General features: G+C 41.2%; 1 protein-coding gene across 1 annotated transcript in view; it reads left to right on the top strand.

Annotated features, from left to right (window-relative positions):
- The window catches only part of LOC310942082 (uncharacterized protein), a 32,742-nt gene that overhangs the window by 1,119 nt on the left and 14,112 nt on the right, over positions 1-17,511 (top strand). The window contains exons 2-4 of the mRNA XM_083907367.1: positions 7,549-7,701; positions 11,124-11,698; positions 11,786-11,944. Of these exons, the coding sequence (XP_083763493.1) occupies positions 7,549-7,701; positions 11,124-11,698; positions 11,786-11,944 (887 nt within the window). The remainder of the gene's footprint in view (positions 1-7,548; positions 7,702-11,123; positions 11,699-11,785; positions 11,945-17,511) is intronic.

The raw sequence follows: 17,511 nt of genomic DNA, 5'->3' as shown, positions 1-17,511 counted from the left end.
CACATATATATATCCAAACTAACATGTTATAAATTGGCGCTAATCTGCGCGGTGTCGGTTATTACGTAAACTGGACGCATATTTAATTATTTCTTATCACACTCGGAGCAGAAACTACACGCCGTTGTCATAACACTATGACAGCCGCCCGCCATTATAGTGTGAGTGTTGTTTTGGTGGAGCACCACGCCCCCTTCTGTAGCCTCGGGCTGCGTGGGAAACGGAACGCACTCAGGAGCTTGTTGATGCTCCGTGTAAAAACACTGTAAAAACAGTTACACACGCACACAATTGTGCATTCACTCCACCACGTCTTCACCCATCTGTTTTTACAGCATTCAGCATCACACTGTAGTATGCAACCCTCAAGTAGTAATATTATTAGAATAAAATCGTAATATTATGAGAATAGAGTCGTAATATTATGAGAATAAAGTCCTAATCTTTCAAAAACAAAATCGTAATATTATGAGAATAGAGTTGTAATATGATGAGAAGTCCTAACCTTTCGAGAATAAAGTCCTAATCTTTCGAGAATAAAGTCGTACTCTTTCGAGAATAAAGTCCTTATCTTTCGTGAATAAAGTCATAATATTATGAGAATAAAGTAGTAATCTTTCGAGAATGAAGTCGTAATATTATTAGAATAAAATGGTAATACTATGAGAATAGAGTCGTAATATTATGAGAATAAAATTGTAATATTATAAGTATAAAGTTGTAATCTTTCAAGAATAAATTCGTAATATTATGAGAATAAAACCGTAATACTATGGGAATTGAGTCATAATCTTTCGAGAATAAAGTCGGAATATTTCGAGAATAAAGTCGGAATCTTTCGAGATTAAAGTCTGAATCTTTCAAGAATAAAATTGTAGTCTTTCTAGAACAAAGTCGTAATATTATGAGAATAAAATCATAATGCTATGAAAATAGAGTCGTAATATTATAAGAATAAAGTCCTCATCTTTCGAGAATAAAATTGTACTATTCTGAGCATAAATTCGTAATATGCGAATAAAACACATGCGTTATTATCCACACGTATTATGCACGTTTTGCACTTCAGGCTCCTTTCTTGCACCAAGGATGATTGATCATGTGTCCTAATACATATTTAAAACTGCACCTTTTGCTGGGTTTATATGACACAATACTTATTATGACCTTCTTGCACCTGGCAAATATTCCATATTGCAATGTTGCAGCCATATTATTGGCCCCTGATTTCTGTCATTCACAAAATTATTGCAATAATTGTAATGATAGGTGATGTTTGGGTCCACAAGGGAAAAATACACATAAGATTAAGCTAAGGGGATTCTGTGAAGAACAATACAAATAGTAAGTGGAAAAAGTAGTATTTTTTTTAATCATACATTGACTCGTATACTTTCATCTATAAGCCATTCAGCATAAAAGTATAAATGAATAGAATGTTGTGTATGACCAAGCCTTTTAATCAGATTGCAAATGTGTTATGGCACATTCGTTTTACAACATAAACTCATTTTATTAGTTCCTGTGGCATAAATATAGCAGATCTCTGACTGATTGTTACAGCCACAAATGTCTGTTTTACTACTGCCTCATTAGTAGACCATGCGTCCTTCATCAATCTCGTGTTTTTGTGGCGCCGTTTTGCCATTTGTCACCTCAGAGCGATGGCAAAAAGTCACGCATGCAAGGACTCTGTGTTTGCCACGGTGTTGAGGCATCTGTTTCGCTGATGTTCCGACGTGAGCAGAATCACTGAGTGGACGTACACACATCTGCGAGTGCATGATGTCATCCTCTTCCAGTCGGGTAGTTTAAGAGGTCACGACACATTCTGAACAGCCGCCGTAGTGGGCGAGAAACACCAGAACGGAATGCGTTGAAAACAAAAGCACTGTCTGGTGAATAGGATTTTGCTGGATGTCAGTTTTATTTCCCTCAAGCCAGAAAAACAGGCAGTGCCTTAGAGGGGGGTTCATAACAACTGAAGACTCACAAATGAGCATTGAGCACTCACATTAAAGGATGGTGGTTTAGTTTTATTGTTATAACAGGTTTTATTTATATTCTACAGTTAATGCAAGGCAAAGCAAAAACCACACTGAAAGGCACTACATTATCTTCAAAAACAGCTATTTTAAGCTCCGTTCGGGTACACACGCAGCAAGAATTAGCATTAAATAACATAAATATAAAAGCTCTCCTTCAACATTACCTCAGAGGTGACTACAGGCAAATGCAATGAATCTCTTGTTTGCGTCAGTGCAGAGCTTGCCGGCTGGCTAATGGCAGGAGGTTGTAATTATACTGAGCAGTTTTGATCATGAAGATGAGAAAGTATTCGGACGTGGCACGGAGCGTTAATGCACATTAATCACAGGCACAGTGTTTTTTTTTCTATTGAGTGGCAGGTAGACTGAGCCAGTGGTGAGACAGAGTGCGTTAAGGACATGACGACGACTCTGAGGCACAGTGCTGCAGAAGTGTCCTTGAGTCACACACACAGAGAGAGAGTTCTGCTGCTGAGTAGTCAAACTGCTCTGACCTTCCTGCAGGGAAGGAATTTTTCCGACAGGAATCCAACAAGTATCACATCCTCATCACCACCGCATGTCTTGTCTCTACTGGAAGAGGAATCCCCTCCTTTCTCTAACCTGAGGTTTCTCTATTGAGTGTTTTTGAGAGGTGTGAGAGTTCGATGTTGTAGGCTATAAGCGACGTCACAGCTGTAGGAGCGAGGCAGGATGAGGGAAATCCTGGCTACATCTGGTCCTGAAATAAGAGACACAAGGCTCTAACATGAGGCCAAGAGAAGGAAACGTTAAGTCGACGACAGACAACAGATACGACTGAACCACAGGCTCGAGATGTTGTAGCCTGAAGTTTTAAAGTTTTATAATAACACACACGTTAACTTTATATGACATAAAATGCAATTATCAGCACAGATGGATGTTAATAGATCCACAGTAGCTACTGTAATTTGTGTAATAGTGACTCTCCTCTCTCTGGGGTCTACATAATATTCAGCAGTGCATGTGGTGGATAATCCTACTTGAGCTGAGTGGTTAAGTGACCATAAGTCAATTAATGGAGCTGGAATACGTGATCGTCTTTTAATCACCACCTTTGTTGTGTTTTCGCTGTATGGCAACAACAACAACTTGAGTTGATTATCTTCTTATTCAGCATTTCAGTGTCTTTTGGGTCTACAGTGCACCATACTTACATCATTCTTCTGATGATTAAAAAGTAGTGCTGGGCACTAGGTTAATGCGTGTCAACGCACATTGACACATGGCGCGTTTCCATGAAGATTGCCCGGAAAAAGACGCGTGTGACGTCATGTTTACGTGCCGCGACGCCGGAGTGCAGTCACTGTTTACCAGTAAGCTCCGTTAGCTGCACTAAAAGAGCAGCGCTACAAATAATCAGCGTACCTGTGTACTGCATATATGTGCCTCTGTTTTTAAAGTTTAGCTTAACTTTAGAGACTCATTTTAACATTCTAGAGTCAAGTAAATATGACGTCATGCATGTCTTTTTCTGGTCAGTCGCCATGGAACCGTGTTGTGCGTTTACGTTGACGTGCCCAGCCCTATTAAAAAGACACACAGGTTACTCTGACTCATCTAAATGTCTGAATTGCTTTAATTAGCTTATTTGTGTGCATGTAAACACTCTTTCCCGACAGAAGACTTGTGGGGCTACATTTCTACGGCTGAGTGCAGCTTACTAAGAGAAATCAAAGCTTAACCGTAATCAACACTTGATTAAACCACTGTTATTTGTCAGATTCCCTTTGTTTTTGGAAGAAACAGTTGGAGATCACTTTAAATGGTGAAGAGTAGTAGCTTTTTTCCAACTGACCATTTTATGTCTGCAGCATTTATTCAAACCTGAAGCTACCTTTCCCCTCCATATCATCTTCGCTTTATTGTACGAATGTAATAAATATGATATACGTCTTACCACCTTTATTTTGACCCTTTAAGTATGATGGCCTTGAATGGCTTTTACCTGCCCCTCACCAGTTTGCCACAGCGTTACAGACTCAAGTCAGCGTCCGGCATTTTGTTCAAACGAGAGCACTTCTTAGGTTGTAATTTTCAGAGCGCTGAGCTGATCTCACCGTGTCTAATCTTAGAAGCCCTGAGGTTCTTCCTCAGGAGCACATTTTGAAGGATTCAGTTTTAATCATCTGTATGAGAAAAATCTGATGGGGAAGTTAAAAGATACTCGGCATGTAGGATACTATATTAATCATAAGAAATTAAATGAAGAAATTTTTTTTGTAAGATCTGCGTTTAGTGCAGAGTTCTTTCTCGCACGTTTGCTTCCTGTTTGGAGTCGCCAGCGTTCATTTTGGCGAGAAGCAGGGGAGCGTTCAAGACAGGTCGCCAGTCTTATCATATTGCAAGCACACATTTAAACCTGGCAAGGCTACAGTGTGCTGCCTCGGGTTACAACCAGTTCATACGGCACACTAGTTAAAGTTAATTTCACAAGAGGTTTTGGGTTTGCAGTTTACGTTACAGGAAGGAAAAAAAAAGCAGACAACCATTTGTGATTCTCCTCCACACTTTAAAAAAGTTAGACTGTTGTAGTTAAAGTTTACAAACTGCCTGCAGCTGGCTCTCTATCTTGTTTCTCCTCTGTGATCATCGAGACAAACACATGCAGTGAAAAACCACCTGCTGTGTTCCGCCCTGAAAGCTGCACCGAAGTTAGAAAACAAACCGTGAATAAAAAACTGTTTCAGTTTCATGGCGTTTTTTTAAATTTCTGATTCATTTACATATTTTGGTTTTGTTTGATGTGCTGGGCTGTTAGAGTCATTATGGCTTCTACATGTTGTGTGACCCCTAAGCTGTGGTTCAGCCTGTGTAACTAACTGCAGCATCATCTGTCACTGTCTTCATTAGCGTGCTTGTAAAAGAAAAGACTGTCCTTGTTTTTTAGACAGAAGAGACGACGTTCCTCCATAAATATTCCAATAAGGTACAAAAACTGATTGCACCGTGTAATGGCAATATAAAAACAAGACCTCATCTGTTCATGTTGACCCTCTATAAGTCTTGCTGTCACTTTGTTGTTCTGTTTGCCTCAGGGATGGTGGCATAACCAAATTGGTTGTATTATTGACCCTGAACAGTGTCTGTTCTGGACATAAAAGTTGTCCATTTTTAGGAGGAGAAGACCTTTCTCTCAGGCTGTGATAAATCACCTTTTTGTGTGTCATTGTGTTAAAGCTGTAGTTTTTTTCACACACTGCTGCTCAAGCCTGTCAGCTCTACACGACTCTCTCTGTGTTTCTCAGTATAGCAGGTTTTTTTTTGTGTGTCTGTGGAGACGTTTCCTCGTTGACCTCAGGCCCAGACCGCTTTATGATAACTTTTATTTTTATTTATTTATTTCCACTTGTGGCACAATGAACAATGTGATTATATACATTATATATAACGTCTCTATTTTTGGTGTAGCGTTGCAGTGCCACTCACAGGTCTGGCATATGTACTACAGCGTTTTGTTATGTGTTTACGGGAAACTTCAAAACGATAAAAAAAGAAGTTGGTTTGCGTTTTGTTCCGTTTCCATGTGGTGTCAGAGTGACACATTTTACACCGTGATTAAGCAAGCAAGGTGGAAGACGTGCACTGCTCAAGTAAAGCGAGACGGCTCGTTAGCTTAAAACACCAAGAAGTGCCCAAGAGAAGCTTCTACAGATGAAAATAAACATGGATACTAGTCAGTAGGAGTTTGCCGTGGTGTTTCTCAATGTCCAGTCTTGTAAATGCATCTTCCACAAACTGTTGCCTGCCTGGGTGTCTGGACAAATAATGTTACGTTTAAACATATAGATAATCAACACATAACTTACCAAAGTACTGTATCAAAAACATGAGATTGCTGTAGGTCTTCTGTCACTGTGTGTGTTTGTGTGTCACTGGGGAGGGTGATGGAGAAAAAAACTAGGTCAAATCAGGACCTGCAGTGTTGTGGTAATTACTCAGACGTCCACAGGGGGTGATAGAGATCCCGCACTGGAACTTCACACAGCCACAGCAGCCATTTGGCCTAATTTACTTTACCTGTCAACTTTTAAGTTTATGAATGTCACTGCTGTGCAATGGTCCAACATGTTTTTTATGAATCTGGCAATCGATGTGAGCGACCCATTTGCCGTTTCCTGTGGAACTGCGGTTTAAAAATTTTACAGCTTTTATTTTAGCCTAGTTCTTAAAATGGTTTTGTTAACTTTCTTGGCATCCATGAGAGGAATGATTCAATAACAAAGGAAAAAACAATCTGCTACCATCTAAAATGTCCAGGTTTTTCTTCATTATTTAAGTAGAGCATATCGATGTAATTCTAATTTTCCCTGCTGCTCGTGTAAGCCTTTTTTTTTTCTTACTTTCAAAGCACTTTCTCCTTTAATCCTGCAAACTGTGAGTCCAACCCCACTGTGTTCACTTTCCCTCTCACACCCACAGGAGTGAACAGTCTGAAAAACACAGCTTCCTTTTAAAGATGGATCTGACCGAGTTCAAAGCGAAAAAATAAAAAGTTCTTTGCAAAGGGAAAGAAAAAGTGCAAAAGAACAAATGTTGGGGGGTAAAAAAAATAAAGGCTTTTCTTTTTTATTTCTTTATGGGGAAATGAAAGGAGATAAAGAATCAAAGAAGGCGAGCAATAAAAGAAAGTTGCAGAAATCTCTTAGCTTGGTTGGAGATGAGAGATATGCTTTTCAGAAAGTAAATGTGTTTGCGTCGAGTTGGATGTGCCTTGCCTTTCAGACAGCAACAACTGCAGATATGTACTTGTGTCATAGTATATTTGCAAAGGTCTCAGTGAAACCATCAGCTTTGTTAATTTTATGTCTGTCAAACTCTGTGATCGTTGGTATTTGGATTGGAACGATGTGACTGAAAGTTTATCTTATATAATAGCAATAGGACAAACACAGGTTTTACCAGTTAATTAAATCAATTATTGACATTGCTCCTAAAACATTTATTACATTTGAAACCAAACGCTTCCATTCAGTGATGCGCGAAGACAAATATTCCCCCGACACTCCGATGAGTCTGTCGGATGGAAAAGTGCTGTCAGAGGAAATGAAAATGAAGGATTCTAGGACATTTAAGGCTGAAGTGTATTCCTGCTGGTTATGTCAATAGCATGTAGAGACGGCTGAGTTATTATGAGATGTATCTGGTTAAGATGAAACTTTGAAGTCGTTGCATGGCTGCAGTCTTTCAAAGGTCATTACACTGCTGTAAAAACATGAGATGTGACACTGGAGGCTGTAAAAAGAGAGTTGTATTTGTTGCACCGGTGGGGAAGTAAGACTGACGCGAAGACGTAAAAGTTAAAGTGATGGCCGAGGAGAAGCGCTTGGCAAGAGTTCAGGATACGAGGTCAGAGGAGTAAATTAGAAAGCAGCAAGTGTGCACATTTGAGAGCGAACGCATCTGTGTGAGATCTCGTGCTTTTCCACCATTGAGACCTAAATCTTCCCACTCTCTCTCTCTCTCTCTGCTTCCAAAGAAAACTCCACCAAGGACAAGGCAAAGGAGAGGGACCGAGACGAGCGAGAGCAGAAGAAGGTCAAAGACAAAGCGAGGGAAAAGGCGAAGAAGAAGCACAAGATGATGAACGAGATCAAGAGGGAGAACGGAGAAGTCCAGCAGCCGATTAAAGGTTAGTGGAAACTCTCGTACTGCGACTGCAAACTAAGCGACTTTAGCAGACTTGAATATCAACGAATTACCCGCAAAACAGATTCAGCGATCCAAAATCATCTCCTCCGCAGACTTGAGGCTCCTGTGTGTTGCGACCTACACTTGGTGTTACATCATCGGCGTAACTCAATTTTTGCAGACTTTTATTTTGGATAATTTTCAGGTGTCAGCCACAGGCAGAGATTGAAAGTGTCTGTTCTGAGCAGCAGAGAATAATCACATAATGAGGCAACATCATAGTAAGAGAGAGACAGAGAGAATAAGTGGGTTGTCTGAAGTTTACATGCTTACCTGGAAATCTGTCTTTAACCCTTCTGTGACCATCCTTGGCATGTGCACTTCCCGAGACTATGGAGAAAGACAGTTGATTGAGTTGATGTAAATGGGAACATAGACAGGTTGCATGTTTGTTTTTGTACTTACACTTATGTAAAGGAAAAAAAAACCTTCAATAAGAACTTAAGTAAACAGATCTTGGGCCTAAATTTACAGTAAATAGTGCATATCCTGCCTCTATTATCGTTATCAGTGAAGCTCGAATTTTTCCTGAAACTCTGACGACAAATCCGGCTCATTTTATGACTCGATACAACACGTTTGAAAAACTGGTACCACGACAACTTCACAGATGGTGGTGTCTTCATATTACATTTTGTTGTGTGTTAAATTGCGTCCTACTGTGTCTGAGGTATCTGGACAGTGTGACACTATCTGTAACTATTATTTTCCTTTGGGAATTTGATCCCTGGCATTAGGTTGACCTTTGCACCGTGCTGCTCAGTAGGTGAAGAAATTTGGCTCTGAAAGGGTAGGGTTATTTAGTCTGTGACCCTGTGACACTATTTGTGGTCTACATCTGGTCGCCAGGATTGTGACAAGAAGAGAAGTTGAGAGAGGCGAGCGAGGGCAACATCGCCCGTCCATGTTTACTTTGTCATTGGCCTCATTTACATAGGCTGTTTAAAGGCGGGGGAATGTTGTCACATGTCGTCTGATTCCAGAACGCCAACGCATATCAGACTCAGCGCTCTAAGCTCATTCGATTCAGTGTAAACGGTAGAACGAGGTGTTTTCGAGTCCGTGTGCTGACATTTTCGATTTCACCTACGTTTTTTTCTCTTTCGGCAAATGTGTATCGTCATGACACTTGTGTTCCAACCAAAAAGTAGCAATATTTGTGTGATACTGATAATTCTGATACTGTGGTAATGGGTAGCACAGTTGCTCTGCACGTGTCTGTTCGCTGCTGTGAACATTTTAGGGACATAGTGGAGGATTTCACTGTTAACCTTTTGACAGGAGCTTATTATTGGCAGAGCAGTGTGATGTAATCTCCATCCTCTCTCTGTGTGTGTGTGTGTGTGTGTGTGTGTGTGTGTGTGTGTGTGTGTGTGTGTGTGTGTGTGTGTGTTATCTGAGCCACTGAACTCTCCATTTGCTAGCAGCAGAGATTTTCTCTGTAAAACCTGACCTTTATAGACAGACACACTCGCACACACAGTGACATACATGCTGTGACTCTGTGTTTACTTAGATTGATTCTGATTTGTCGTTAAGCTTCGGTTGGACTCGCAGTGTTTGCGCTGGTGTATCATGACCACACTGTGACATTTCAAAGTCTTAGTAAAGGCTTTGGCCTCGTACCATATAGCAGAGTGGCTACAGATGAAAATTACAGATGGATTATTTGGCGTACTATTTCAGTCTATCTGCTCGCAGAGTTCAGAAAAAGACTTGCTCGTCTGCGGTCGACCTGTGAGAAATCATAGTGTTTAATCTCGGGTTTATGATAATTTTCCCCGCGAGATATTGAATTATATTTGAAAGATCAGAGCGTAGGTTGACAATGGTCGACGGTTAGAGAGAGCCGTTCAATCAAAGAACATTTGCATTTAATCACAGTGTTTGCAAACGTTTTGGAGTAGCAGAGAGATTGGGCGGCAAAGTTGGCAATTTAATCAGCAGGCAGGGAACATGTAAAGGAAATCATACACAAGTAAACAGCTTTTCTGACTTCTCTGTGTGTGCGTTTGTTTTTCACTGATTTAACAAGGTCAAATATTCTCCAGTTGAATACAGACAACAAGGGCCTCAACTAACGATTATTTTCATAATCGATAAATCGTTTGGTCCATAAAATGTTGAATATGCAAGTAGTACAAGCCTTCCCCCACTATTACTAAACAAATTCTTTGCACAACATAATATTTGATGTTCTCAAATGTCTTGTTTTTGCCCACCAACCAAAATGATTGAGTTTTAATGATTTCTTTGTTATATTAAGCACAGAAACCAGATGATATTTACATTTAAGGAACTGAAAAACCTGAAATATTGTTTTAAACCTTTAAAAGAACACTCCAAAAAGACGTCTCTAAAGTAATGCTAAATTTTAAAAGCGTCATTCCTTCATAGGTGCGCTAACGGCGCTAAAGGAGCTAATGCAGCTAACGGAGCAAACTGGTAAACTGTGCCTGTGTTTTTATTATTATTAATCATTTGGAATGCGTAATATTGTTACAATTGTTGGATTTAGAGTCAATGTTCAGTTTCCATATATTGTGGTTTGTAAGTAGGAGCTAGTAAAATCGTTTTGCTTTAATATCTTCATGAATAATATCCAAATAACCAACAGATGTTCTTCATATTGTGCTGCTTTTCTGTGGATTTATAAAGACTGAGGTTTAGGGAATAAACTTGCAATGTGTGTGTGTACTTGTGCGTATGAGACATCCGGGGGAGGGGTGACATGTGGGTTAAAGAGCTTTTGGATTACTCGCTCTGGTATTGTGCTGCAAATACCATCTCTCTCTCTGTTGCTCTCTTTTTTTGCTCGTGTTCTCACTCTCTCTCCCCGTTTTTCATCCAGTGTCTCGTGTTGCACTGGACGTGTGTGGGTTACAAACTAGACTGAACGTGTATGTTTATACGTGTGTGTGTGTGATGTTTGAATAATGCTGAGGCAGCGGCGCCTCTATCAAACACAACCACACACATACACACACAATAAACATATGCATGCCCTCTTGTTTACATGTTTGTACATTGACACTGATGGTTCTGAGTCTCACACTCTCACCGACACCTGAAAATATCCAGGCTCCTATTGGACGATACCGGCATCTGTCAATCACACTGGTGTCGACTCAAATGCTTTAAATGGGAATTTAATTTAGAAGGTTTTAGAAAATGTTTACATATATAGAAGCTAATTTTACCAAAGACTTCTATTCAATCTTTTTGCAACATGTGGAGTTGCCCCCTGGTGGCCAACTGCCACTTTAGACTCCCTCAATTTTTATACACAGGGAATAGATTCTCTGTATAATATAATAATTCCGCCCTCTCTCTCTCTCTCTCTCTCTCTGTGTCACGGCCCAGATGAAAAAGAGAAAGCCAAGATCAACACGGAGGAGCTGCAAATCAAAAAGGTGAAGAAGAAAAAGAAAAAGAAACACAAAGAGGGGGAGAAGCACAAGCGAGTGAAGATGTACCACCGCTCCAGCCAAACCGTTTGTGCCGGCCTGCTTTCCGCCTCTCCGTCCTTGTCCTCGGATCTCAAACACAACTCCTCCCTGTCTCCTTTCAAGACGCCGCTACCGGTCCATCCGTCACTCAACAACAAAACCACACACATGCCCTCCTCTCCTCCTCCTCCTCCCACTCTCGCCTCAAAATCACTCTTAAACTCTTCTCTTCACAACACTACCAACTCACATGCGTCCTCCGCCGCCAAGAAACTGCTAACGTCCCCGACCAAACAACAGCCTGAGAGCACGCATCCCAGTTTGACGGGTCTGGAGTTCGCCTCGTACATCCACATCGAGAACCAGCCTAATGGAGGAGCGCTGGTGGCCCATGCCTACACTTCACAGCTCTCTTCTCTGTCGACGGTCCAGATGCACAGATTTGCCCAAGAGTTTGTCAAGTTGTCGTTCAGCGAGGACTCATCCCAGGTTTGCCACTAATATTTATCACATTATCTCATGGATATCGCTCGAAAATTTAAAAAATAAACATAAACATTTTTCTGTGCTTTCCAGTCAGCTCATTTCGTCATGGCGATTGTCCACGGAGACGCCAGCTACCTGCCCGATTTCCTGGACTACTTCTCCACCAAGTTCCCCTCCGCTCCAGTCAAAATGGAAATACTGGGGAAAAAGGACATAGAAACTACAACTATGGTTAATTTCTACTCTCAGGTTAGTCACACATAATTACACACACGGCAGGGAAACATCGATTAGGCCGGTAGTGTGGAACTATCAACATATCAAGGACCATTTTTGTTTTTAATAACAGCCTCAGGGAGTCATAGAGAGAATTATTGACTCATTCTTCTCTTTGCAGTGGCTGAAGCTGCTTATCTTTAATGAGGCAGGTTCTGGTCAGTCACGCTCGAGCGAGCAGCAGAGTCAGTTTTGTTCAGAGCGGCCCACAGCAGTCAGTGGGTTGTCCTAAAAACAGTGATGCAACACTTGACTGAACGTCTCCCCCCTTACAGAGGAAGAGGGAGATCTCAGGACTGAGCTCTCAGCTTGACGTTGACTTTGCAGCTGACTGATTTCATGTTGGCAGGTGCATCAGTCGCATGCTCCACATTTAATGACTCTTCTTTTTAGTATCACAACATAAAAGTGGAGAAAAGGGGTGATGACATTGACGTCCTTTTTCATCACAGAGTGAGTTATTTAGTGGCGTCGCTAACTTCACTGCATTCTTTCCCCGTTCTATTCCTTTTCTTTTGCATGTTAAGTTGGACTACATGGACAACATTCACATTAGTCATTACAATGAATAACTGGAGGTTTAATGTGAAAATCATCTTCATAATTGGTGTTTTAGATTAGAAATAATCACATAATCACATCTGTGGCATCAATGCTTGTATACAGTACTCGTACTTAAATTCTGTGGTCCAGCTATAACCGTAGCTCATATTAACTGTGCATGGAAAAGTACAGAGTGTCTTTATAGACTGTTGGAAGTGACTGCTGTCAGGCAGGTGGCAGACTATAGAGTCAAAGTCAACACAAAAGATGCCTTTTCCTCTTTTTTTCCCTTTTCAAAATCACTGTATAGGAGCAGATGTAGTTCAGATGCCTCTATCCCGGCCCTCAGCACACTGAAGCCTTTTGAGGACCACTAGAAAATCAAAAAGTGTGTGTGTGTGTTGCTGGTGTGTGTCTGGGCTGTGTCGCCTGTGCTTCAGCAACACAGCAGGGTCCTCTTCATTTAGAGTTGTCCCATTTCTGTCAGTTCACCAATGAAAAGCTCTTTGTTGCCCCCAAAACATCCTGAGCGGCTTTGTATCAAGATAGTGTCTGCTCTTTTTCAATGTCAGTGCAGGCAACATTGACCACCACGCTGCATGATGGTGTGTGTGTGTGTGTGTGCATGTGTGTGTGCGGTACTACAGGGAGTAGAGTAGTTTATGCTCTTCATCGCTCTCCTTTAGGCAGTCGTTTCTTTTTTTCCCTTTCACCCTTATGATGAAATATTCATCACAATAGTGTGTTTATATCAGTTCTGCCTGCACAACACACACTTCCTTAAATTCTGCCCCAGTTGTGCATAAATGAAACAAATCGGTGAGTTTTCCCCATCACACCTGTGTCCCGGGAAAGAAGCTTTCCCTTTAAGAACAGTGTTCCTTGCAGAGCTAACGTCATTGTCCACTGGTCTTGTTAATTCTTTTTTTCCCTACCTTTCAGCAGTGACCTTGGGAAGTAGACATACAGTCTATACACACACACACACACACACACAGATGTGAGCATTCACATTGAGATATATAGATATAGATATAAATAGACACACAAACCCAGATGCACGCACACACCCGTGCATGCACAGAGATTAATGGTTTACGTGCACATTTTTATGTTGCTGCTCTGCTGTTTGTCTCTGTTCCATTTACAAGTGACTAGACAGCTCCCTCTCTCTCTCTCTCTCTCTCTCTGTGTATTTGTTACCACTTTAGGACATTTTCTGTCCTTCTTTGTCAGGACCAGTTGTCCTCATGAGGACCATAACTTGATCTATATATGGCATAACCCCATTTCGGATCCCTGTTTGACCAATGGCCTCTGTGTGCTTGGGTACTCCAGCTTCCTCCCACTGTCCAAAGACATGCAGATTTGGTTAATTCGAAACATAAACTGATCGTAGGTCTGAATGTGGGTGGTTGTTTGACTCTGGGTGGTACCCTGCAATGACTGTGTACCCTATGTCAGCTGGGATTGGCTCCAGCCCCTCTCCCTGTGACCCTCACGTGTAGGATAAAGTGCTAGAAAATGGATGGATGGTTAAGATTAGGGCTCACATTTAGATATTTAGTCAGGATAATGCTAGGGTTAGGCATTTATAGGTTATGGTTAAAGAGTAACTAACTTCCGGTTTACTCTTCAGAATAAAAGCTCCTGTGTTGACGCCACTTTTGTTGTGTTGACAACATTTACAGTGTATTTCTGTGCAAGAAGAACCCCAAAAAAACATTTTCTCAGGAACCGCAGCGCATCCATTCTGCCCAGCAACAGTGAATACTGTTTTCTGATTGGCCGAACGATCGCTACTTGATGGCAGTTGTTTGAACGAACTACGCAGAGCAAACTGCCTTCACCTCATCGATTACTAATTTATGTGCGGTGACTTTTATCACTTGTCACGTGTGGCAGGCGAGTGTGTGAACTTATTGAAATGCGTGTGTCTCACACAGAATGCAGCTATAAGATGCCACTGGAAATACCCTGCCCACCTTTTGACGATTTTCAAAATCAGGAATTGGGCAGTCAAAACCTGAGATTTCTGGATTTCCTCTTTAAGGTAGCTGTGCACACCTACGGGGGTCGTTGTTGGGCTGTGTTGGTAATTGTGTGTGTGGAGTCATGTGCAACTTTAATCCTATTGTAGATAAATGAGCAGCGTGTGTGTGTGACCTGTGTTTGCGATGGTCAGGAGAATGCAAGTATTTTGTCCGTTCCACTAATATGTATTCAGCACCTGACCTCGGGCGTCGTCAGTGCCAGTAAAGATTATGGGAGATTACAGCACTCAATTTTCCCAGGGCGAGTGCAGGCTCGACAGTCCAATATACAGTGGGATGTGCTCCTCGGACAGTGAGGTAATTTAGCCACTGTGAGTAATAGTTTAGCCACAACATCAGAGGATTAGTCCACGGCAAATAAATGGACTGCAGTTTCTAAATTATGTTTTAATCTGTGTTTGTATCCACATTCAACGATGTGAACCAATTATGTCTCTTACATAAACCAAGCATGTGTATTCAAATTAGTAGTCAATTGGTCTTCAGATTATAATATCTACCATTGTTGATATTTCATCTTAGGAGCCATGACAAAGCTGTGACATTTAGGAACCTGCCTTGATTTATTTTTGAGTTAATCAAGTGTGTCTGTGTGCTTGTGATTGTGTTCTACCAGCAGCCAGAAGCGTAGCTGTGATACAGGCAGGGTAATAGGCTAAAAGACTTATTGCTCTAGAGACTGGCTGAAGATAATCATTTAGAGGGACACTCTGGAGGTGAGGAAAAGGTCAGAGATTAGTGGGATGAAGTCACAAAACGTAAAACGTATCCACAGAGAGCGAGAGAGAGGAGTCAACAGGATGAAGAAAAAGTTGTTCTAGAATTAACCAGAGATGGGGAAAATAGAACAGGAAAGAAAACGTCTTCATCTAATAAAGTTCCCACCGGGGACATGTGTTTTACTAGGGAAGACATGGAGGAGGAGGGTGGAGGAGTGTGGAGGAGGCTGACACACAACGACAGACAAAGAGAAAATCTCCAAATGGAAAGTAAAATTGGAGTTAGTTGGTCTGATAAAAATATACTACTTTTAGCCACAGAAAGTGACAGCAGGGGGGAAATGACAGTCACAATAATTATATATAATTATGTGGGCTTTGTAATACTGGGAATTTGACGACATGGAATAGGAAACGAGACGTGGCAAATTTAAAGAGTTCTCACTGCAGAATTGTTGTTGTTTGACGTGATGGTGTGGATTTTTCGGTCATGTGCTGTCTTCCTATGTGTCTGCAGCTTATGACGATGTAAAGCCATGAAAGAAATATGTAAATATGATGTCAATCGTTTGTTTGTTTTTTAGTCATTTTCCAGTGCAGCGTGTGTTCACATGCACATACTGAACAAGCATCTCAAAGAGCAGCTCAGAGGAAGTCCGTCACGTTTCCTGTTTCCCTTTACACCTTACAGACAAGTACGAGAGAGAGAGAGAGAGAGAGAGAGAATCACAGACAGCACATTAATCAGATTATTTTACGCAGAAGAGGTCACGTTTCTTAATAGTCTTACTCTTCCTGGAGGTATTTTATGTTATATTATATATTTTATGTTATCTTATTGCATGAGAGTCAATTTCACATGTGTAACAAGCTTCCTGGCTAGCATGCAAATCTCTGCAGCTGCAAAACCAGCTCTGTCAAAAAAATGCACCCCCAGGTAATTTTATTTTGTAGAGTATTTGGTATAAAAAATGGTGGTGCTCGTGTAATATTTGGATGTCTTCTTGCATGTGAGAGTTTATTTCACAAGTGTAACAAGCTTCCCGGGTAAATAAAATGGGGGGGATACAAATCTCGACACCTGTAAAAGCAGCTCTGCCGAAAAATGCTCCTGTTACGTTTGGCCACATTTCACCTAAATAGATGACTGTAGACCATTGCGGGCTTAATTGAAACACATTCACACACTGCATTTGTCTCCAGAAATGTCCATTACAAGTCGCTAAGTAACTGAAAACTTAAACTAGTGTCCTTGGATATCATCACCAATAAACCCCAAAAAGTTTTCGCCTTTAAGCCGTATCTTGTCATAATAAGTAGGACGTTGTCCCCCCATCCACGTTGAGGAGGTACTACAGTAATGGAAAATGAAGTGCCTGATAGCAAACCGAGTAGAGCCGAGTAGTGCTAGCGGTATAATGGAAAAGCGGCTCTGGAGTCGGACCACATTAACACACAGACGCGCGGAGGATGGATTGTGATTAGATCGGCGAAAAGCAGCCCTATAGTTGAACACAAAGGCATCGTGGCCACACCGAGCACAAGTATAATCCAATTTCACCGTCGATGCACACGCGCGGCAACTACTAAAGTGGAATTAATAATCACACATGGTTTGGACAGATTTGTTTTTTAACCCAGTGAGGTAGAAGCAGCAGTGAGAAAAACAGAAATATAAATCAGCCCTTTCCTCAGTCTTCATATGATTTAAGTCGGTGTAGACTTAGTGGAAGATGAGGCTAATTGAAAGCCAAGCGAGCGTGTGCACACATTGTCAGGGGATGCTCACCTCATTCTTTGTTCTTTTTTTGGGGGGTAATTTTTCTGTGCACATGAGGAGGATGTAAGCTGGTCAGAGGAATTTTAATCCTCTCAGTGTGGACACTGGAGGTGCATATCAGTAATGGGTCTGAATATAATCAGGTTAAAGTCGTATGTTTTGGATGTGAAATGCACTGAATGCCAGGTGTACATTAAATGCTTTGTTTAACAAGAGAACAACGCATTCGTGCAGGCAGAACATCGCAACGCTCCTTGTAATAAAAACTCAAATTTTAGAGTTGAAAGTGTCAGTTGATTTATTGTTTAGATGATTCAGTTTCTCTCAAGGCCCCCTTTCAGTTTTACAACATTCTCTGAGAGCCGTATCAAGTTACTGAATACATGCAGTGTATCAACCCATGAAACGTCTTTAATGTGATGAGTGAAACTGCTGGGGTTTCCA

This window comes from Microchirus variegatus (assembly GCF_963457635.1).
Source record: "Microchirus variegatus genome assembly, chromosome: 20".
Taxonomy (NCBI): domain Eukaryota; kingdom Metazoa; phylum Chordata; class Actinopteri; order Pleuronectiformes; family Soleidae; genus Microchirus; species Microchirus variegatus.
This window is presented reverse-complemented; position numbering and strand designations above follow the sequence as displayed.